At 41.5% G+C, this 20,773-nt stretch overlaps 1 protein-coding gene across 2 annotated transcripts in view; it reads left to right on the forward strand.

Moving 5' to 3' along the window:
* The window catches only part of LOC138784533 (beta-Ala-His dipeptidase-like), a 46,321-nt gene that overhangs the window by 18,807 nt on the left and 6,741 nt on the right, over positions 1 to 20,773 (forward strand). The window contains exons 1-10 of one of the 2 annotated variants that reach the window (XM_069960129.1): positions 3,609 to 3,681; positions 5,488 to 5,598; positions 6,675 to 6,818; positions 6,894 to 7,056; positions 8,663 to 8,745; positions 10,496 to 10,693; positions 11,589 to 11,673; positions 15,538 to 15,698; positions 16,054 to 16,218; positions 18,605 to 18,746. In XM_069960129.1, the coding sequence (XP_069816230.1) occupies positions 3,679 to 3,681; positions 5,488 to 5,598; positions 6,675 to 6,818; positions 6,894 to 7,056; positions 8,663 to 8,745; positions 10,496 to 10,693; positions 11,589 to 11,673; positions 15,538 to 15,698; positions 16,054 to 16,218; positions 18,605 to 18,746 (1,255 nt within the window). In that variant the 5' untranslated portion in view covers positions 3,609 to 3,678. Of the gene's footprint in view, positions 1 to 3,608; positions 3,682 to 5,487; positions 5,599 to 6,674; positions 6,819 to 6,893; positions 7,057 to 8,662; positions 8,746 to 10,495; positions 10,694 to 11,588; positions 11,674 to 15,537; positions 15,699 to 16,053; positions 16,219 to 18,604; positions 18,747 to 20,773 lie in introns of those variants that run through there. The other variant, XM_069960130.1, reaches the window with a different exon arrangement.

Genomic DNA, 20,773 nt, shown 5'->3' on the forward strand with positions numbered 1-20,773 from the left:
CTCTATTACTGCTTCTGATATTTTCGGATCGTGCCGCAAGCTACAGTAGCTCGGGCAGCGAGGGACCAGTAGAGGGGGTGCTGGTATAAAAGTTATCCCCGTACGGATGGTAACCTTTATCCAGCAGTGGGAAGATCAGTTCCCGAACGATCTTCCCACTAACTCCGAGGATGGGGGGGAGGGGGCATCTGGGGGCTGGATTCGGGTGTCCCTTCCTACATACACTCTAAGGGTACGTGCACACTGCGGAATCGCGACAGATAACTCTTTGTGCATTCCACAGCTGGCACCCACCGGCGGACGGATGCAGGTGCACGTCTCCACACGTGTCATAGACTCCATTCTATGCACGGGCGGATTCCGCTCTCCGTTCAACGTGTTCATTCTTTGGATGGACGATGGAATCCGCCTGTGCATAGAATGGAGTCTATGACACGGGTAGAGACATGCGCGCCCGCATCAGTCCGCCGGAGGGTGCCAGCTGCGGAATGCACAAAGGGTTATCCTTCGCCATTCCGCAGTGTGCACGTACCCTAAATCTGTAAGTGTACCCAGAGGTACGCTCAGAGTTTGGATAATTTCACGCCATACCGTCATCTCTTATTGGGACGGTACTGGCGGAAAAGACGTGTCTGGGGGCAGCGTACGCTACGCTACCCCCCAGACATGTCACTGGATGATGAGGATGAATGGAGGAAAGAAGGATCCCCCCCATTCATCCTCACTGGCTGTTTCGGTGTCGGAGGCAATAATAACGTATCCCTCTGACGCCGAAAACACCCTGGGGGTCATCTTTATAAGGGGACTAGTATATGGGGTATGTAGTGGTGTAGTGTCAAACTTTATTCAATGTAGTGTGGTGTAATGTAGTGTTTTTTACGTGTTTTTTTTTACAGTAAGTATAAAAAAAACCTACGCCAACAAAAGCGTTGCTGATAAATGACGCACTTATGTGCGGCACTTATCAGCAGACCGTGGCAGTAGGATATAGAAAAAAAAACACCCTACGCCAAAAAGGAGGAGTTGCTGATTAGCAGCGCACTTTTGTGCGATGCTGATCGACACCCAGCGGCGATAGGGTGCGGAAAATAGAAAAAAAAAAACTTTGGAAAAAAAAAACAAAAAACTTTTTCTACATACTGAACATCCCTGTAGCTGCTGATAAGTGTATTACACATATCAGCGGCTAGGGGGAAGCAGAGCGCAAAATCCGGAAAAAGATGAGGCTGGAGCCGAAAAAAGCCGATGGGGACCGCCGGAAAGAGCAGAAGACCGAATGAGAAGACGGAGGACGCCGCGAACCCGGAAGACGCCGATCAGGACCCCGGGACAGGTGAGTAATGTACAAATACCTGCTCTGGACCCCTCGGCTACCTAGCCGAGGGGTCCAGAGCAGGTATTTACTATTTTGGGGGACTCTGATCGCCGTGCCACCGTGTTCCTGGATCATTCTTAATAATGAGGAGGGTGGGGAGGAAGGACGGAGAGGGTGTGCCAGCCTAATGCATATACAAATGTAAGCCCCGGCCGTTAGACACAGCGCTGTAGGATTAAAAGTTGTTTTAAGGACAATAACTGCATCACCTGCCGAACGGACCCCAGGACAGATCTTAGATTAAAAGCAGCTATCTGAAGGTACAAGTGGTTTGGGGGGGGTCAGATTGTGGGTACAGAGTCGCTTTAAGTAGTTGCACATGATAAATTATGCCTACTTTCAGCGAAAAATGAAAAGTCATTACATTTTGCGCAGTTATAAGGTTGGGCAAAATGTAGTGACTTTTCCACACCATAAAGGCAGTCGAAAGATTGATAAATCTCTACCATATTTTTTATTTTCTTCATTCCTTGACAATTAAATGCCCATGTTATCCCTAAATGAAGTCCTTGTAAATATAACTATGCTATAGGAGGTTTTTCAAAGTTAAGTGTATGTTCAAGTGGGGACCCCCTTCCCACCGTCTTTATAATTTAAGTCCCAAATCTCCTGTCAGAATGGAGCAGCAGTGTGCAGCTGCGATTACCACTTCAATCTAACCGGAGACTCAAAAGATCATAGGGGGTCCCATCAGTCACCCACAATCATACACTTTTCCCCCTGTGAATAGGATATGTTAATACATACACATTACGATGGTCTAGAAAGGACCATTATATGTTGAAAATATTGTATCCTGAGGCCATTGTACGTTGAGGGACCACTGTAGTGGAACAACATTTTTTTTATTTTATTATTGTGGCACCTTTAGAGTGTGTTATAAATAAAGGACACATTTGAAGAAAAGACTGGGACCTCTTTTTTAAATCCATTCCTGGCATATCCTTTCTTCCCAGTATTCAAAGGTTGAAATTTAAAACCAGAACATGTGAATACACCCTCAGATTCATGAGAGATATTACCATGTGCATGCTCATCTAGTGACAATACTGTTATTTGATCTGAAGATTCCTATAATGGGATGGTATTGTATCCTAAAGGTTTTGCATCTTTAACCAGAACCTCTTTATGTTCCTGAAATAATTGGTCTTTATACATGTTAATAAAGACCTCTGACGGTCCAATATGTGTAAGCATAACCTTCTATAATGGAGATGCATCTTTTATGCTTTTAAAGAGAAAGTGTCATTGCCTGTCCTAGCGGCCTCTGCCTAGTTTGCCAGCCTTGATTGATAAATCTCACCCTATACCCAATCAATGACATAGTTCCCGCAGCAGGAAGTGTGACAGATTTCCTTTATTAACCAGATATATAAATAAAGTTGAATGCATGATAGACTGGAAAGCCCTGTTGAAATCTCCTCTTTGTACTTTGGTGTCTGAGATTTGGCTTGACCTTTGAACTTGATCCTCTTGAACTTTGTGCATTGATTCCAAAGATTCCCTTTGGACATGCTTAGAGAGGAGCATTATATGATTGAAAGCTTTTTGTTATCATATCACATTGCTACTTGTCCCCCATACCTGGCAGGAGTGACCCCCCCCCCCATTCATAAATAACAGGAGACTTTCACAATTCTAGGAGTGAATTTCTCATGTAAAACGCCAGCATATTAAACGTGCTGATATGCAGGCACTGTGCAGGACTAAGCATTTCGTAACACTATAATTTGCAAATAATGTGATTGTTCCACAAAGGTAAAAAAAGCACTGTAGTAGTATTCAGCCTCAGTTCTTATTCCAGTGTAACCAGTAAATACAGTTATGACAATACTGTAACACAATCTTGGTATTAACACATTGTCAGATTCAGGCTAGGTTAACACTGTGTGCCAATTATGCAGTTGTATGACATCTTTCAGGATCTGTTTTCCATTGACTTACATTATGTAAAAAAAAAGCATCAAAGAGCATCCATTTCATTTTTAATTTTTTTTTTTTTTTGTGTACACGAAACCATGGTTTACCAAGTTTTTCTGTACGTTAAAATTAAACATTCAAATATGGATACAGTGAAATGGATGCAAAAACGCAGTGTGAACCTAGCCTAATATTGACATTTTAGAGATTATTAACCAAGTATTTATTGGTACTAACCCTATTTTACTGCTGCTACAAAATCTGAGTTAGTGGGAGAGGACTGGTACAAAGGAGTGGCTTGTATCAGCAGCTATAAGAAGGCACAAATCTCTCCCTCGTCCAGTGGTGATCCCTTCTGGACAAGACTGGACAGCACTCCAACCATGGTAATTATTACAATTATTACTTGTTATTCCTGCTTGTCTCCTGTGTTTAATTTCACAATCTGTTTATTAGTAATAGTTAGTTCTGAGCATTGTTTTAGTTAGAAGTAATCAGACCCATGGGACTGAGGTCTATATCACCAATTTATTTTCTACATGCAAAAAAATATATATTTCTGATAAGATTACCATTACTGTAGCATGTAAGCAGTGACTGGATCCATATACTGCCCTATGGGGACACCTTTATTACAGGCTATACAATTATTCCCATAATAGTCTTGTGTTTTCATGGCTAGCTCAGACATTCCAGTTCATTACGGAGGTTTCTGTGTGACCACTGCCAAAATCCTAACATAAAGACCCTGTCATACTCTTTCTTCACAAACCAATTTTCCTTACGGGATTATCCCATGCAGAGGTAATGCTGGAATTCAATACCTTAAATACCTCATATAGTTAACAATAAGAATGTTAAAGCAAGAAGTGTAAAACAACAGGCACAAAAGGTATATTGTAATTTACATGGTTGAAGACACAGCCTATGGTAAGCAGTCACCTTATATAACATAAGTAATAGATATCACAGGACTAGGAAAAGGTAATATATGTTTACTAAATTATGAACAAGCTATGAATTGTTCTGCTGAGATTTACACTTTATGTCCACCTGCAGTTTAGTATAAATTTAAAATATGTCATAATCCTGTACTTCTGCATATCAATGTATAGGGACATGTGACGGAAATGATGATATTAAAGGGGTACTCCAGCAAAAATATTTTTCTTTTAAATTGACTGGTATCAGAAGGTTATATAGATTTGTATTGGAATTCTTTTTTTAAAAAAAAAATCAAGTCTTCCAGAGCTTATCAGCTGCTCTTTATCCTGCAGGAAGTGGTGTATTCTCCCCAGTCTGACACAGTGCTCTCTGCTGACCCCTTTGTCCATGTCAGGAACTGTCCAGAGCAGGAGAGGTTTTCTGTGAGAATTTACTACTGCTCTGGACAGTTCCTGACATGGACAGAGGTGGCAGCAGAGAACACTGTGTCAGACTGGACAGAACACAACACTTCCTGTAGGACATACAGCAGCTGATAAATTATGGAAGACTGGAAATTTTTAAATAGAAGTAAATTACAAATCTATATAACTTTTTGACACCAGTTGATTTGAAAGAAAAAGATTTTCACCAGGGTACCCCTTTAACTGTGCATCTGAACAGGTAAAATCCACAGTGGCAAAAAATTGTAAAAATCCTACACTGTTTTATTAAAATTTTGGAATTTTGGTACACCAATGAAAAATATATTCTTAAATCAACTGCTGCTAAAAAGTTATACAGATTTGTAAACTACTTCTATTAAAAAAAACAAAAAAAAAACAAAACAAAACTCAAGTCTTCCAGTACTTATCAGCTGCTGTATGTCCTTCAGGAAGTGGTAAATTCTTTTCAGTCTGACACAAAGCTCTCTGCTGCCATCTCTGTCCTCTCTGTCCAGGGGAGGTCTTCTATAGGGATTTGCTACTGCTGTTTTTGACAGTTCCTGACGTTCCTCAACAACAATATTATTAATAATTCAGCCATTGTGGCCATTCTGGCGATCGCTCATCTCTAATCCTGTACATCAACTTTAAATGTGCTGAAACGGATACAGTGAAACCGATGCAAAAACGCAGTTTGAACTTTGCCTAACTATTGACTACTGACTACTAATAGTGCATTAACTGTTCACATATAATGTCAGAGCTGAATTCAACAACAATGTTATTAGCTGTGATAAACCCCACTTTAATTTTGTTTTACAGCTTTTTCTACTGTACATCATTTCTTTCCTATCAAGTCCTGTTTTCTCATCTCCTGTGCAAAATGATCCCCTATTTAAGCACATTGATGACAATAAGCATGAATATATTCAGGTAAGCTATGCTGCTAATGAACCATTCTAAAACGAAACCTTATATTGTCAGCCCCCACCCCAAGATGCCATCACTTTAGATTTTTTTTTATTGGCTTAACCTTATGAAGTCTTGTTTGGTGATGGATGAAAGCATGATCATTGCATGCAGCAGCCATTGGTCCATGAATATGGGTGTGGTTTTAATTATCGCAATAAAGTATTGCCTTACCCCTTCCTTACACTTACTCCCTTCCTTACACTTCGAAGATGACGTGCAAGGAAATCTAATACTTTTCCTACTTTTTTTTTTTTTTTTGGGGGGGGGGGGGGGGCTTTGTTTTTAAAGTGTTGTGTGTGTGGTATAAATAACATTATGAAGATACCAAATTTATATATTTTTGCACAATAAAAACACAAAAGTTTGAGAGTCATAACTCTTTCTGTGGCAGCACTGTTTTTATTGAGTTATAATAAAGCAAATGAAATGTAAAAATGTGATTTTTGTTCTCTTTTACAGGACCTCTAAGGGAATAAACTGTCAGGATCAGAATTATCTCTGATCCCAGCAATAGTGACAGTAGCAATTATTGAAAATGGAGAATAGTATACAAGCCCTAGTAATATTCACTGTTACTGAGGATATTTATGTTCTCTATGCCTGAAGAAAGTTTGTCGAAGGGATATTTTGAGATTTAAAGTTTTAACTGAAAATGTGCTCAGTCTGGTGGAAAATATACAAAAAAAAAAACAACATTTACTTACTTGTCTCACTTCCTCCTACCACTGCAGTTCTCCCAGGGCCAGTTGTACAGCACTTCTTGTTTTTGAGGGATGATGCATGATATTGCCAATCAATGGCTTAGCAGGGCAGTACAATGCACCGATCACAAACACAAGACTCACTGTCAGACTTCCTCAGCTCTGGGAGAACTACGGCAACAGGGAGGTTTTTTCATGTTTTTCATCAGGCTAAACAAATTTTTAGATATTTACAAATTAGAATACCCCTTTAAATAAATAGGTCAACACGGTATATGTCAGTAGCAACATGACCAGAATGTAATGTACTAATGTAAATTTGCATATTTCTTGCAGAGATTGAAAGACTGGGTAGCCATAGAAAGTGATTCCAGTGACCCCTCAAAAAGGGACCAGGTTGAACACATGATGCAAGTGACAAAGGACTATATCCTAAAGATAGGTGGAAAAGTAGAAATGGCAGAACTCGGTGATCAAGAGGTTAGAATGCTGAATTATCTTCCAATATGCTATCTTCATTCAGTTAGTACGACCCTAATAATGCTTCAATTTTAGTATTCCCCTGGAAGAATACTTCCTCTGCCACCAGTGATTCTCGCAGAGTTTGGGAATGACAAAGACAAGCCAACTGTCTGTTTCTATGGTCATATGGATGTACAGCCTGCAAAAAAAGATGATGGATGGAAGACAGATCCATACAATCTCACAGAAACAGAAGGTAAGTCCTGCATTATTTTATAGTAATCATGAAATTGTACAGTTTTTTTGTTATGACACTGTAACTACTAGTCTCTATTCAAAATAAATATAAAATGTAGGTTGGAATGCTCATTTATCCGATAATCACTGGCCCTTTTACACAGGTCAAATGAGCAAACTTGCTAAACTGCTAAAATTTGTGTTATCTGCCACAAAACAATGCATTTAAAAGACCTGCACGAACAATACAGTGACTGTTTGTGCAGCCCAAAAGCACAATTAATCTTGCTGTGTAAAGACACTAGAAGCCAGCAGCCATCTTGCTCAGCACTCATTTGTGCCCGCACGTCTGGCAGTGTGAAACAACCCTCAGCCTCAATATGTCACTCTTTCTTCAGGAAACAAGATGGTAATTAGTCAATTTGCCCCAACCAAAAAAGTCAGTGAGGGTTGCCCCAACTAGGCCTACTGGGACACTTGTCTATGAACACATACACAATAACACATACATCAGATGATCTGCATTTGATTACTGGTGGCTGAAGAAGTTGGCTGCAGCCCTAGAGAGTCCTGGAAAACATAGATAAAGACCTATGGCTGGGTTCACACACAGTATATTTCAGTCAGTATTGTGGTCCTCATATTGCAACCAAAACCAGAAGTGGATTGAAAACACAGAAAGGCTCTGTTTACACAATGTTGTAATTAAGTGGATGGCCGCCATTTAAAGGCAATTTTTTGCTGTTATTTTAAAACAACGGCTGTTGTATTGAAATAATGGCAGTTATTTACCGTTATATGACGGCCATCCACTCTATTTCACCATTGTGTGAACAGACCCTTTCTGTGTTTTCAATCCACTTCTGGTTTTGGTTGCAATATGAGGACCACAATACTGACTGAAATATACATAGTGTGAACCCAGCCTATGGCTCTATCCATGTTTTCCAGGCAACCTTAGGGCTGCAGCAAACTTCTTTAGCCAACAGTAATCAAATGCTCTAAATGCAGTTCTTTATTAAAAACAAGAAAAAAAAAGAGGTCAGGGGTCCCACTTCATCAGCTTTGAGGTACAGTGTGGTAAAACAGGCTTATATACAAAAAATAATAAACAATACAACAGTATGCACAGATATAGAGGGCATTTAGACATAGCAGAAAAGGGGGTAGAGAGAGGCTGCAACGATCAACATCTCATCTGGCAGAGTTTAAATAGGTGACATATAATATTAAATTCTCATTACAAAAGCTGACCAGCTTGTCCTGGCATTGAGGGCTGATCAGCAAGGATTCCACCAGCTAAACATTTAAATATCAATTGGCCACTGGGCAAGAGAATGACTGAAGCAAACTAGTTTTTGTGGTGCTCAAAACTATCCAGAGGTTGTGTATGGTAGTGCAGTACATTACCATTCACTTCAATAGACCTGAGCTGCAATACCAGATCCAAAAGGAGGACAGGTGTCACTGTATAAAATTGTAAAAACAATCCACCATCTAACAGCATAAACCATCTGTTGCAGGAAAGTGACTTCTCTCAGTATATTGTTGATTTTGTAGTAACTGTTTACAAGAGACCTATTTGTCTTTAATCGATGATACTACATATTTGTTCTTTTTTATAGGCAATCTTTTTGGCAGAGGAACTTCTGATGACAAAGGACAAGTTCTGGCTTTGCTTCATGCAGTGGAGTCTGTTAGGAAATTTGTATGTCACTTAGTTCCTTTGGGGGACATCTCCTGCTTTTGTTATCATATATGTTTTGTAGCTAGATATTTTAGGATTTATAATGATGTATAAGGAATTGACAGTATTTGCAGAATTTCTCTCATTTAGAGGTACTTGGGCAAATGCAAATCGGGTGCCCAGTTGCATTTCTTGTGAAGCTTTGAATAACTGCAACTTTATCCTTATCGGCCAATAACCCTGATTCCCTTTGTCCCATTTGGCTTTGCTCTATGACATGCAATTTGTGGTTCTAAGAGATAAAAAGACAGGGCAGTTTTGTTTTTTATAGTCAATATCTTAAAGTGACTCTTTAGGGTGCCTTCACACCTACCGGATCCACAGCGGATCTCACTTCTGCGGATTCGAAGCAAGAACCGCTGCGGATCCAGTACCATTCACCCCTATGATAGCACATATTTGCAGCAGGATTAAAATCCTGCTGTGAATATGTGCTTTAACCCCTCGCTGTTCGCAGCCCCGCCGCCGCATTAGCCCATCCTTGGCCACATCCCCCCATCCCCCACCGCATCCAGCAGCCCGCATCCCGGCCGCATCCTGCAGCCCGCCGCCGAGAGCATAAAGTACCTGCTCGGCGGCGCGGCTGCAGTGAGGCTCCCGGCTGCCGGGAACCTCACTGCAGCCGCGCCGCCGAGAGCATAAAGCAGGATGCGGCTGGGGATAGGGGATGCAGGCTGCAGGATGCGGCGGGAGATGGTGGATGCGGCCGAGGATGGGCTAATGCGGCGGCGGTGCTGCGGACAGCGAGGGGTTAAAGCACATATTCACAGCGGGATGTTAATCCCGAATATGTGCTATCATAGGGGTGAATGGTAACGGATCCGCAGTGGTTCTCGCTTCAAATCCGCAGAAGTGAGATCCGCTGTGGATCCAGTAGGTGTGAAGGCACCCTTAGCCACAATCTGCCCCCCACCCCCAAACTGCTTGTACCGTCAGATAGCTGCTTTTATTCCAAGAGTTGTCCTGGAGTCTGTTCAGCAGGTGATGCAGTTATTGCAGCCTTCTGTCAAATTAGTGTGGCCTAAAGTGTTTGTGCCCTAGGCCTGCGACACCTCTTCATCCCTGCCCTCTTCATCAATAGGAATGCCAGTGGCAGGATGTCTCCTATTCATCACCTGTCAGACAAGTGATGATTAGGAGAAATTCTTCTAGGGGTCTGCCTAATTATGAAAAGGGTGGGGAGAAAGGACGGAGAGGCGTCGCATGCCTAGGGCACAGACACTCTAGGCCACACCAATTTGACACATGGCTGCAAGTTAAAAAAAATTTTTTAGGACAATAACTGCATCACTTGTTGAACGGACCCCAGGACAGATCTTGGATTAAAAGCAGCTATCTGACGGTACAAGCTGCTTGGGATGGGCAGATTGTGGGTACAGAGTCGCTTTAATCCTCCTTGTTCAGTGGTGCCTGATCCCTCTGTTCAGCACTGCTCCTTCTTGAAGCAAGAGTGTTTCAGCTAGTACAGGTACAGTACTGAAGGGCAGATAATGTCTGTAACCCCACAGGCAGGCTTAGTAACAATCATATGTCGGCACTTTTTCCATGCATACAGAAATACTGTATATTGTTAATGATGCATAAAAAAGAATACATAGATTTTTGTTACCATGAAGTTTACCCACTCTTTAGTAAATGGAAATTAGGATTGCTTTATAGTGTTTATTCTGAGAAATGAATGGGTGATGGATTTATGTAATTAATTTTTTAGGGTCTTCCAGTAAATGTGAAGCTATTTATTGAGGGAATGGAGGAAGTGGGGTCAAATGGTCTTGAGCAACTTGTTAAAGAGAAAAAGGACAGTTTTTTCTCTGATGTTGACTACATTGTGGTAACTGATACCCCCTGGCTTAGCACAAAACCAGGGATCACCTATGGAGCCAGAGGAAACTGCTACTTTTTCATAGAGGTAAGTTATTCTATACATTATATCTGTAGTTAATACCACTAAGAAGCACATCCACTCCAGCATATATCACAGGAGGACAAATCTTAGCTACGCACATAAGGATAAGGTACTGGTGAAGAATTTTGTTTTTTAGATATCTTCCAGGCTTAATGCATTCCTTTCAAGACACTTTAACTGCATGATAGGCTTTAGCACAATGGTTTGTAGGTATGTTATAGCTAAGTTGTTCTTCTGTCTATGTATGAAGGTGCAAAAGGACTTGAAAATGTGATAGTTGGTAAGGAAAAAAAGGCAATGCACTTAAAAAATTTATTTCCACACTTTTTGACCACAGTATTAGATTCAGTGGGGAATACAGTGGCATTGACAACCACATGTAAATTATGTGATTATGGATGGCCACATGAACTGCTAGGGTAACATTGTACCTTTTCTGACAACCAAGGTACAGTATAAGGCTGGGTTCACACTATGTATATTTGAGGCTGTATTTGGTCCTCATGTCAGGTCCTCATAGCAACCAAAACCAGGAGTGGATTGAAAACACAGAAAGGATCTGTTCACACAATGTTGAAATTGAGTGGATGGCCGCCATATAACAGTAAATAACGGCCATTATTTCAATACCACAGCCGTTGTTTTAAAATAACAGCAAATATTTGCCATTAAATGATGGCCATCCACTCAATTACAACATTATGTGAACATAGCCTTTCTGTGTTTTCAATCCACTCCTGGTTTTGGTTGCTATACAGCCTCACAAATACAGCCTCAAATATACATAGTGTGAACCCAGCCTAAAGAAGTAGCACTACATTCCAAAGATGGTGCTAAAAATATCCCATGTTAAACAACTGGTAACCATTACACTGTAGTTTCTATTTTTGTCTATCAGGTTGAAGGTGCAAGGAGAGACCTTCACTCCGGAGGTTTTGGAGGAACAGTATATGAAGCCATGAATGATTTAATATATCTACTAGGTAATATACCAAGACTTTTCTTTTCCAAAATTTTATATCTACAGTATTTTAGGATCTCATCTCTTGTCCCCATGCTGCAACATCACAGAAACATATGTACATAATCAGCTAGTGGTAATTCATTTATTCTAAATCTCTAAATGTATATTTACAGTATGTCTGTGACATTTTAGTAATAGATAATGCTCTAAACTCCTATCCCTGCAGTTTTAAGGCGAAATCCCACGGAAAAAAAAAAAAATCACTGTCAGACAGGGGAGTGCGTGAATATAATAAAGAATGTATACTTACCCATCTCTATGCCCTTGCAGTGCTGACTTAACGCTCTCTGACAGCCGCTGGCCTCCTGCAGCTGCAACGTCATGACCTGGCTGATCGGCTGCTCCCTTAGGCAATCAGTGACTGGCACGGGACACCACAACAGTAACTGACTGCACGAGTCGGCAAGCCCTCAGCTGGGTTGCGACGCTGCAGCTGCTGGTCCCATGGCTGTCAGAGAGTGATGAGAGCGGTGCTGCCAGAGCACAGAGACATTCTTTATAACGTTCCCGAATCCCCCTGCCTGCAGGGGTTGGGCCCCCCCCCCCCCCATGGGACTAAAAGGCACCTACAGTACACCTACCAATCAAAACTCTAGACTTTATCTCTTATGACATGTCAGACATTTTCTTTATGGGTAACCTTTAAATAAGCATCACACATTAGTAAATATTATACACATATTTGGTAGCCCTAATAATACTAACATATTGATTTTTTTTCCGTAATAAATACCGACGTCTAAGTATACCAACCTGGCATCTAAAATTTTGTTACAGTATGACTCAGCAAAAAAATTAAAGTATGGTTCAGGGAAGAAAAAGAGTGCTGCACCTCACACCTATGGCTGATACTAGTGCCTCTCGGCTGCATAAAAAACATCAGAATTCTGTATGTGAATTGATCAAGCCACACTGCCCCATGTACCTCGTGCAGGTATCTGATACACATGGGTCCCTACACTAAGTCCACACCGTGCCAGTCAGTGGCCACCAACCCTGCAGGCACGCACAGTCAGGGAACGGGGGCCATGGGAAGGCCCTGCGACCCCCATGTCACAGGACCAGACCCAAAAATGCCACACCAAAACCCAAAAAAATTAAAGGGCTCGGCACCAGGCCAGAATCTGATACTTGCAAACTGTCCTAATAATAATGTGAAATTTTTAATTTCTCAACCAGACAAAAGTAGACAGTTTGGATAGTATCAATTGGGATGCCTATAGAAAAATTTCAGGCAAAACATTGCTCTATGACCTAAGGCGGAGGTGCATGACACAAGTTTCAAATAAGACAGAAGAGAATCCTGTGTCATGCACTGCTCCCTCTGGCTCTGTAACATGCATAGAACAGTCAGTCAGTTTTGAAACCATCAATTAAATTCATGGCCCTTCAGCTTTAACTTTATATAAAAAGACACATTCATCAGACAACATAGCTACACTTAAAGAGGTATTACCCGAATCATATTCAGATTTTAATATAACAAAGAAATGTATATTTGCAGTGGTGATCCTGTTGCCCCTGGCTACGTCCTGCTGTACTAATGCATATTATATGCCATAATGTAAACATTGCTTAAGACCCAGACTAACTCTACATGCTTAATTTTAAGAACAGAATTTCAAGAAAAGTAAAACCTTTTTTTTTTAAGTGCTACTCTGATATTTTTTTCTCTTGATAATACATCGCTTTAATAAAAAAAAAATATACAGTATATTATTACAAAAAATGTATAGTTTTGTATTTACATATTCACCTCCGTTGAATGGCAGCAGTAAGGGGTGACAGAGCTTCCTTTGCTGCCACCAATGTTTATGTTTGAACTGTAGGGCTATCTAAGTCTTGTAGTTACTGATCCCCTGCTCTGATCTAATGATTACCAAATCTTCATAAAAAAAAAAATTCTGCTCTGGACAGCTCCTATCACAGACAGGGGTGGCAGCAAAGAATACTGTGTAAGGCTATGTTCACACAACATATCTTTTCGTAAAAGTACGGCCGTTGTTGCAATCAGCAACAACGCCCGTACTTTGTACGAAAGGACACACTGCCTTATCTTCTATGGGATCCCAGCCGGAGCGTATACACATGGTATACGCTCCAGCCAGGATCTCTCGCGGTGGCACAAACAACTGACATGTCAGTTTTCTGTGGCCGCTATTCAGCGAATAGCGGCCGCAGACACCCATGTCAGTGCACACTGTGGAGCGAGCGGATCTGGACGCTCACTCCATAGCGCGCAGTGGAGTGTTCTGATGTGGGCACGCACGGATGCGCCCGCATCAGGACTCTACAGCCGGAAAGATTCTCCGCCCGGTACTGCAGTACCGGCCGGGATGTTCTTTTCAGAGACCAGCCATTCCGTGTCCCGGCAGTCTCCTGCTGTGTGTGCACATAGACTTAGGCTGGGTTTACATACAGTATATTTCAGTCAGTATTGTGGTCCTCATATTGCAACCAAAACCAGGAGTGGATTAAAAACACAGAAAGGCTCTGTTCACACAATGTTGAAATTGAGTGGATGGCCGCCATTTAAAGGCAATTTTTTGCTGTTATTTTAAAACAACGGCTGTTGTATTGAAATAATGGCAGTTATTTACCGTTATATTACAGCCATCCACTCAATTTCAACATTGTGTGAACAGATCCTTTCTGTGTTTTCAATCCACTCTTGGTTGAGGTTGCAAAATACTGACCAAATACTGACTGAAATATACTGTGTGTGAACCCAGCCTTAGTTTATGTTCTCACTGCGTAAACTTACGGTCGTATTTACAACCACAAAAATACGAACGTAAGTTTGAGGTTCATTGATATGAATGTAATGCAATGGAACTACGGCCGGGAAGTGCACACTACGTACGAACTTACGGTCGGATTTTATACAGTCTCGTGAAAAATGAACAAGACCATTATTTGCGGCCAGAAATGCTGCACCTACGGCCGTGAGTTTCAATGCGGACGTGAACGTACATCTGATATGTGGTTTCTCGGGCTGGGCGCTATATTTAAAGTAAACGACCTTTGTCAGCCCGCTTGAAATCATGCTAGGAAGCCACATTAAACAACGGCCGTATGTTCACGGCTAGCACTTACGGTCGGAAGTGCGTTCGGACATACGAACGTATGTGCGAATGCAAATCCACGACCGTAAGTTTACGCAGTGTGAACATAGCCTTAGACTGTAAATAATACACCACTTCATGCAGGACATACAGCAGATGATAAGTACTGAGTTTTTTAAATAGAAATAAATGACAAATCAGTATAACTTTCTGACACCAGTTGATTTAAAAAGAAATTTCGCCATAGTAACCCTTTAATCAGTTTCTTTTTTTTTGGCAAAACAGAAAAACAGACCTGACAACACAGGTGTAAATTGGCTTTGTTATCACTGAATCTGTGTCTACTTTCTTCTGGCAAGATTAATTTTTTGGCACAACATATAAAGGTCTATTACACAAAGCAATTACCGGCCGATTTGTATTGGGCCGATAATCACTTTGTGCAATAAAAGGCAACAATCAGCAGACACACTTGATGTCAGCTGATCGTTGTCTTTTAACATCTTTCAACATGATGAAAGACAATGATAGCAATGATCAGTTGCCATCGCTCCGCATAACATGAGTGGTGGCAGCAGACAAGTAATGGCGCTGGCAGCGAGCAGGGAACGAGGAGAAAGCAATTCTGTAATAGGGGTTTAAAGCTTTCACAAAGGCCCTTGAAATGGTTGTATAAGTAAAGCCTAGTTCTCTATTGAGAGATGTAAATATTTTATTTATTTTATTTTATAATCAAATTTATTCTTATCTATTTCAAGGTGTGCTTGCAGATGTGAATGGCAAAATTCTGATTCCTGGTATTTATGATGATGTTTTACCTGTTACTGAACAAGAAGTAGAATTATACAAAAATCTTGTGTTTGACCTGGAGGATCTGCAGAGAGACACAGGAATAAACACTTTTCTGCATAGCACAAAGGTCAGTTACACTTATCTCTGGATGTTATCAAGACTAAAATACCATGTGTAGTCAAAATATCCCATCCACTTGTTTGCAATGCCTCTCGGGCCATTCGTATCCTTTACCACCTTGATTAACAGCTTCCTGTATTGTGACCTCTACCTCATGGAATTCTGAGTGAGCGCCAAAACTCTGATTTTATTGCACAGGGCCTGTTTTGCTGGAATTTATTTCACAGAGGCACTTTACATCTTAGTAAATATTAGTATAAAAATAGGTACTCTTTTAAAAAAAAAAAGTCACATTATTAAATGATACAAAACAAAATCTGCTACTTCATAGGAGGTATTTAACGTTTTTCTTTTATATTCAGGAAAAGCTACTTATGTACAGATGGAGGTTCCCTTCTTTAACAATCCATGGCATTGAAGGAGCGTTTTCAGGATCTGGAACAAAGACAGTTATACCTGCCAAAGTTATTGGAAAGTTCTCAATTCGTCAAGTTCCTGATATGAACCCATCTGTTGTGGAGAAACAGGTATGTCTATAACCCCTTAAGAACCAAGCTAATTGCATCCTAAGGCTATGTTCACACAACGTAAGTTTAGTATTAATCACAGCCGTTGTTGGCGATTTGCAATAATGGCCATGATTAATACTAAACTTACAGTACATTGCACTGCAGTTAGAGGGAATCCCAGCCAGAGTGTATACACATAGGAGGACATTTATTAAGTCCAGCGTTTTTTTCGCCGGACTTAAAAATGTCCCCGCATCTCCAGCGCTACGGGGATTTATGTAGAGGCGGACTGCCTCTACATAAATCCTGTGCGCTCTGGTGCGCACCGCCGAAATCCTACGCCACCTGAGGACTGGAGTAGGTTTTCGGCGTATCTTTTGGCGGAACGGATGGTGAATCGCGCGGACTCTGAGTCCGCCTTCCGTTCCGCCCCCTTCACACCCCCTCCCCACCCCCCGGCGTACTCGGCGGAAAGTGCTGATTTGTGAATATTTTATTCGCAAATCGGCCATTTGCGAATAAAATAATGCGCAATTCGTCACTTTCCGCCGAAAATCATCCGTACGCCGGATGATACATGTCCCCCATAGTATACATTCTAGCCGGGATCGCCAGCGGTCGCACAAAAAACTGACATGTCAGTTTTGTGCAGCCGCTATTCATTGAATAACGGCCGCACATCCCTGACAGGTCACAAAATGAATTCCAATTCAGCACAAATGGAAATCATTCCACTGGTACTGCAGTACCGTCCGGGATGATCCTTACAAACAATGGCCGTTCTGTCACCCGGCCTTAGGCTATGTTCCCACACAGTATTTTACTGAGTATCTTTCTGTGTTTTTAATCCACTCCTGGTTTTGGTTTAAAAATTCTTAAAGGGGTTTTCCAATTTAAAAATACTTGTTAGGGCATAAGGCACAGATCAGAATGGAAGGAGCCCTGTTTAGTATATTAAGCACAGATTTTGCTGGAATAGTTTTTGGGAACCATGTGCATTAAGGTGATCTCAGTGGTACGAGTACACTGGAAACACCACAAAAATTACACTATTTTGGTAACTTCACCTCTCATCTCATCAAGAATTTATCTAGGGGTGTAATAAGCATTTAGACCCCACAGGTGTTTAAGGAAAGTTTTTGGCATTGTTGTTTTTTCCAATAAAATTAAATTTTGAAGCACAGGGGAATAAATACACCCAGTTTTGCTGCCAGTTTCTCCTGAGTACAGCAATACCCCATAGGTGACCATAAACTAATGTTTTGGCACAGCAGGGCTGAGAAGGGACATTATTTTTAGTGCAGATTTTGCTGGAATGGTTTTAGGGAGCCATGTGCATTTGAAGTGGAAACACCCCAGATGTGACTCCATTGTTTAAACTAAACTTCTCAGAGAAGTTATCAAGGAGCATACAGAGCATTTAGATCCCAAAGGTAAAGGAAATTAGGCCATACAAATTACAAGTTTTTACAAGAAACACAGGCGTACATGCACCCCAGAATTTGTCTTTAAGTTACTCCTGAGTACAGCCATATGCCATTTGTGACCATGTATATATTTGGCTTTAAAGGGGAGGAATGAAATTATTTAGTACAAACATGTTTTAGGGCACCATGTTGCAGTTGAACAACTCCTAAGGTACCCCTGACAACTGACCCCACTTTGGAAACTTCATCCCTCACGGAATTCATTAAGGGGTGTAGTGAGCATTTTGACCCATAACCCACAGGTATTTTTCAGAGCTTAAAGAGGTACTCCGGGCTATGTGTATTTTCAGTGTACGGCTGGGGAGGGGGTGGATATAGAAGCCGCAGGTCAGTTACCTCCCCGGTTCCATTGGCGAGTCCTGAATCGCGCCGCCCCGTTCTCCCATCCGGCCTCTGCTTCCTGGTCTGAGCTGCGACTTAAGGCGTGGCGTCTCAAGGCAGCTCAGCCATTAAGCGGCCGAGGCAGGACTCTGCTACCTTGAGATGTCACGTCTCAAGCCATAGCTGGACGGGAGAACGGGGCGGCACGATCCGGGGCCCGCCGCTGGAACCGGGGAGGTAAGTGACCAGCGGCTTCTATATTCACCCCCTTCATGGCCGTACACTGACAATACACATAGCCCCGAGTACGCCTTTCATGCACATTAGGTGCAAATAGCAAACTGTCCAGTGCATCATATGTTGCAACCTACTTGTTCCACTGGAGACGCTCATCCCATTAATTTAAAGATATTTATTTTGAGATAGCAATTTCTATTGTTTTCTATTATTTTACAACTTAAAAAAAAGAATATATGACTTTCATTGTGTGATATAATTGCATTCTGTGGGTCTGCATCATTATGGAGATGCCCAATGCTTTATGTTTTTCTTCCTTTCCTTAATATAACAACTTTACTGTTTTACTATTTTATTAGGTAGCTGATTACCTGGAAAGTAAATTTGCACAACGAAAGAGCCCCAACAAAATGAAAGTAACCATGGTCATAGGTGCACAGCCCTGGTTAGCTAATATGAGTGAACCCCAATATCTGGCTGCTCGAAATGCAGTAAAAAGAGGTAACATTGGAAACATATTCAGTAAGGGTATTAGTAATGGAATGTAGATAGTCACATAAGATAATGACACTATACAAACTCCTCAGCAAATAAGTTACTGCATGGAACTTGAACACAGCATCAGAATGCTGTTCACTACACCTATAAGGTACTGTGCAAAAAGAAAAAAAATATATACAACAAATTCTTCTTAAAGAGGTTGTCCAGGGATATATATTAATGGTTTCATCTTTTGCTATAATTATAAACAGCTTACTTTCCAGCACTCTCCTCTTTATCAGCAGAGATAGAACAGGAAGTCTTAGCTAAGTTTTAGGGTAGCTTCACACGTATCGGATCTGCAGCGGATTTCACGCTGCCCGCAGTATACATTACCTGCTCGGCGCTGCGGCTGTGTGTGAGGCTCCCCATCAGCCACACTGATTGGCTGATGGGGAACGAGGGGAGCCAGGAGCCTCACACACAGCCGCAGCGCTGAGCAGGTAATGTATGCTCCGGGCCGGGGTCGGGTCACATACTGGCAGCGGAATGAAAATTCTGCTGTGGGTATGTGACCCATTCACTTTACACTACAAGGATCCGCAGTTGATTTCGCTGCAAACTCGCAGTGTGAAATCCGCTGCGGATCCAGTACGTGTGAAGCTACCCTTAGACTTAGTAGCCAGAATGAAAATGGCAAGGTTTTAATATTATTTTAAAATATAGACATTAAAGTAGAAAATCAAAATTTCAAAGATTTAAACAATAGGTCCTTTTCTGATGGCATATTCCCTTTAAAGGGATTGTCATCAGAAAATGATCTATTGTTTAAATCAAGTTTTTAATCAGTCATTTTACTACGAGTCCAAAGCCGATATTGCTGCTGATATTTACCTCCCCGTGCTCCCCTGATGTTTGCCGCTGACTGCAGAACTCCCACTTCCAAGACTAACTCGTCTCAGGAGTGACAGCCAATCACTGGCTGTGGCACTTTCCTGTCTCAGTCAGTGATTGGCTGAGCAGGCTGTCACACCTGAGACTAGAAAACCAAAAAAATTGCACAATTATTTAGAAATATAACAAAATCCTTTATTTACATATACATGATTTACAAAAATTAATAAAAACTAGGGAATTTCATGGGAAATGACACAAATAACACAAGGCCAGAGGGGGAGAAAGATCTCAGTGTGGTAAATAAATATAAAATGGGAATTATAAGTGTTGCAATATAATGTGTACCAATTGCAACTCTACCATCTGGAAATTACTGAAATTATAGCAGATGACAAGTATTCAACCTGCAATGCAGTTACAAAGAATGACCAGCATAGATGAAGTATAATATAGTATAGTATAATGGAGGAGAGACTGTTTGTGATCCCTCAGCAGCTGGCCAGGTAATTAATAGAGCACCATAAGTAAGGCCCTATAAATTTCGATTCCTATGCGACCACACAGAAGTAAAAAACAAACCAACACTGAGATCTTACCCCCATCCGGCCGACCAGCCCGACGCACGTTTCGCTCACTTCATCAGAAGCTTCATCACTGAGACTTTCTGTTCTTTGTGTGGTAATAAGCAGGGGGCTGCTGGAAAGTGATGTGTACAGCAATACAGTGAAAGGTAACAACAGTAGATAGCAAATACAATAGTACCTCTGCTTCCCCCTCCCTGTGGAATGACCTTTCCACAGCTCACATAAGTTACTAAGCATGTCCCTAGATGCTGTTAAAGTGACACTGTCACCCCCTTTTTGCATTCTGACTCTTACAGGTGTAAAGGGTAAATTTTGCAGTTTTCATACCTTATTTCATATCATGTCATGGTGCAGATTGTGGTACCTGGGCAGGGATTCACCAAATGCAGCGCCACTTAGTCTCAACCACATCACAGTTGTAGGCCCTGCCTCCATGACGTCATTGCAGCATAGGCCCTGTCCCCTCGTCGGACATTGTTATAGGCCGACATAGAGGGGGTAGGGCCTAGACCTTTAGGCCGGCACATTTCAATGGCCATTGAAGGGGCAGGGCTAAATGACATGTAA

The sequence above is a fragment of the Dendropsophus ebraccatus genome, chromosome 2 (assembly GCF_027789765.1).
Source record: "Dendropsophus ebraccatus isolate aDenEbr1 chromosome 2, aDenEbr1.pat, whole genome shotgun sequence".
Classification (NCBI taxonomy): Eukaryota; Metazoa; Chordata; class Amphibia; order Anura; family Hylidae; genus Dendropsophus; species Dendropsophus ebraccatus.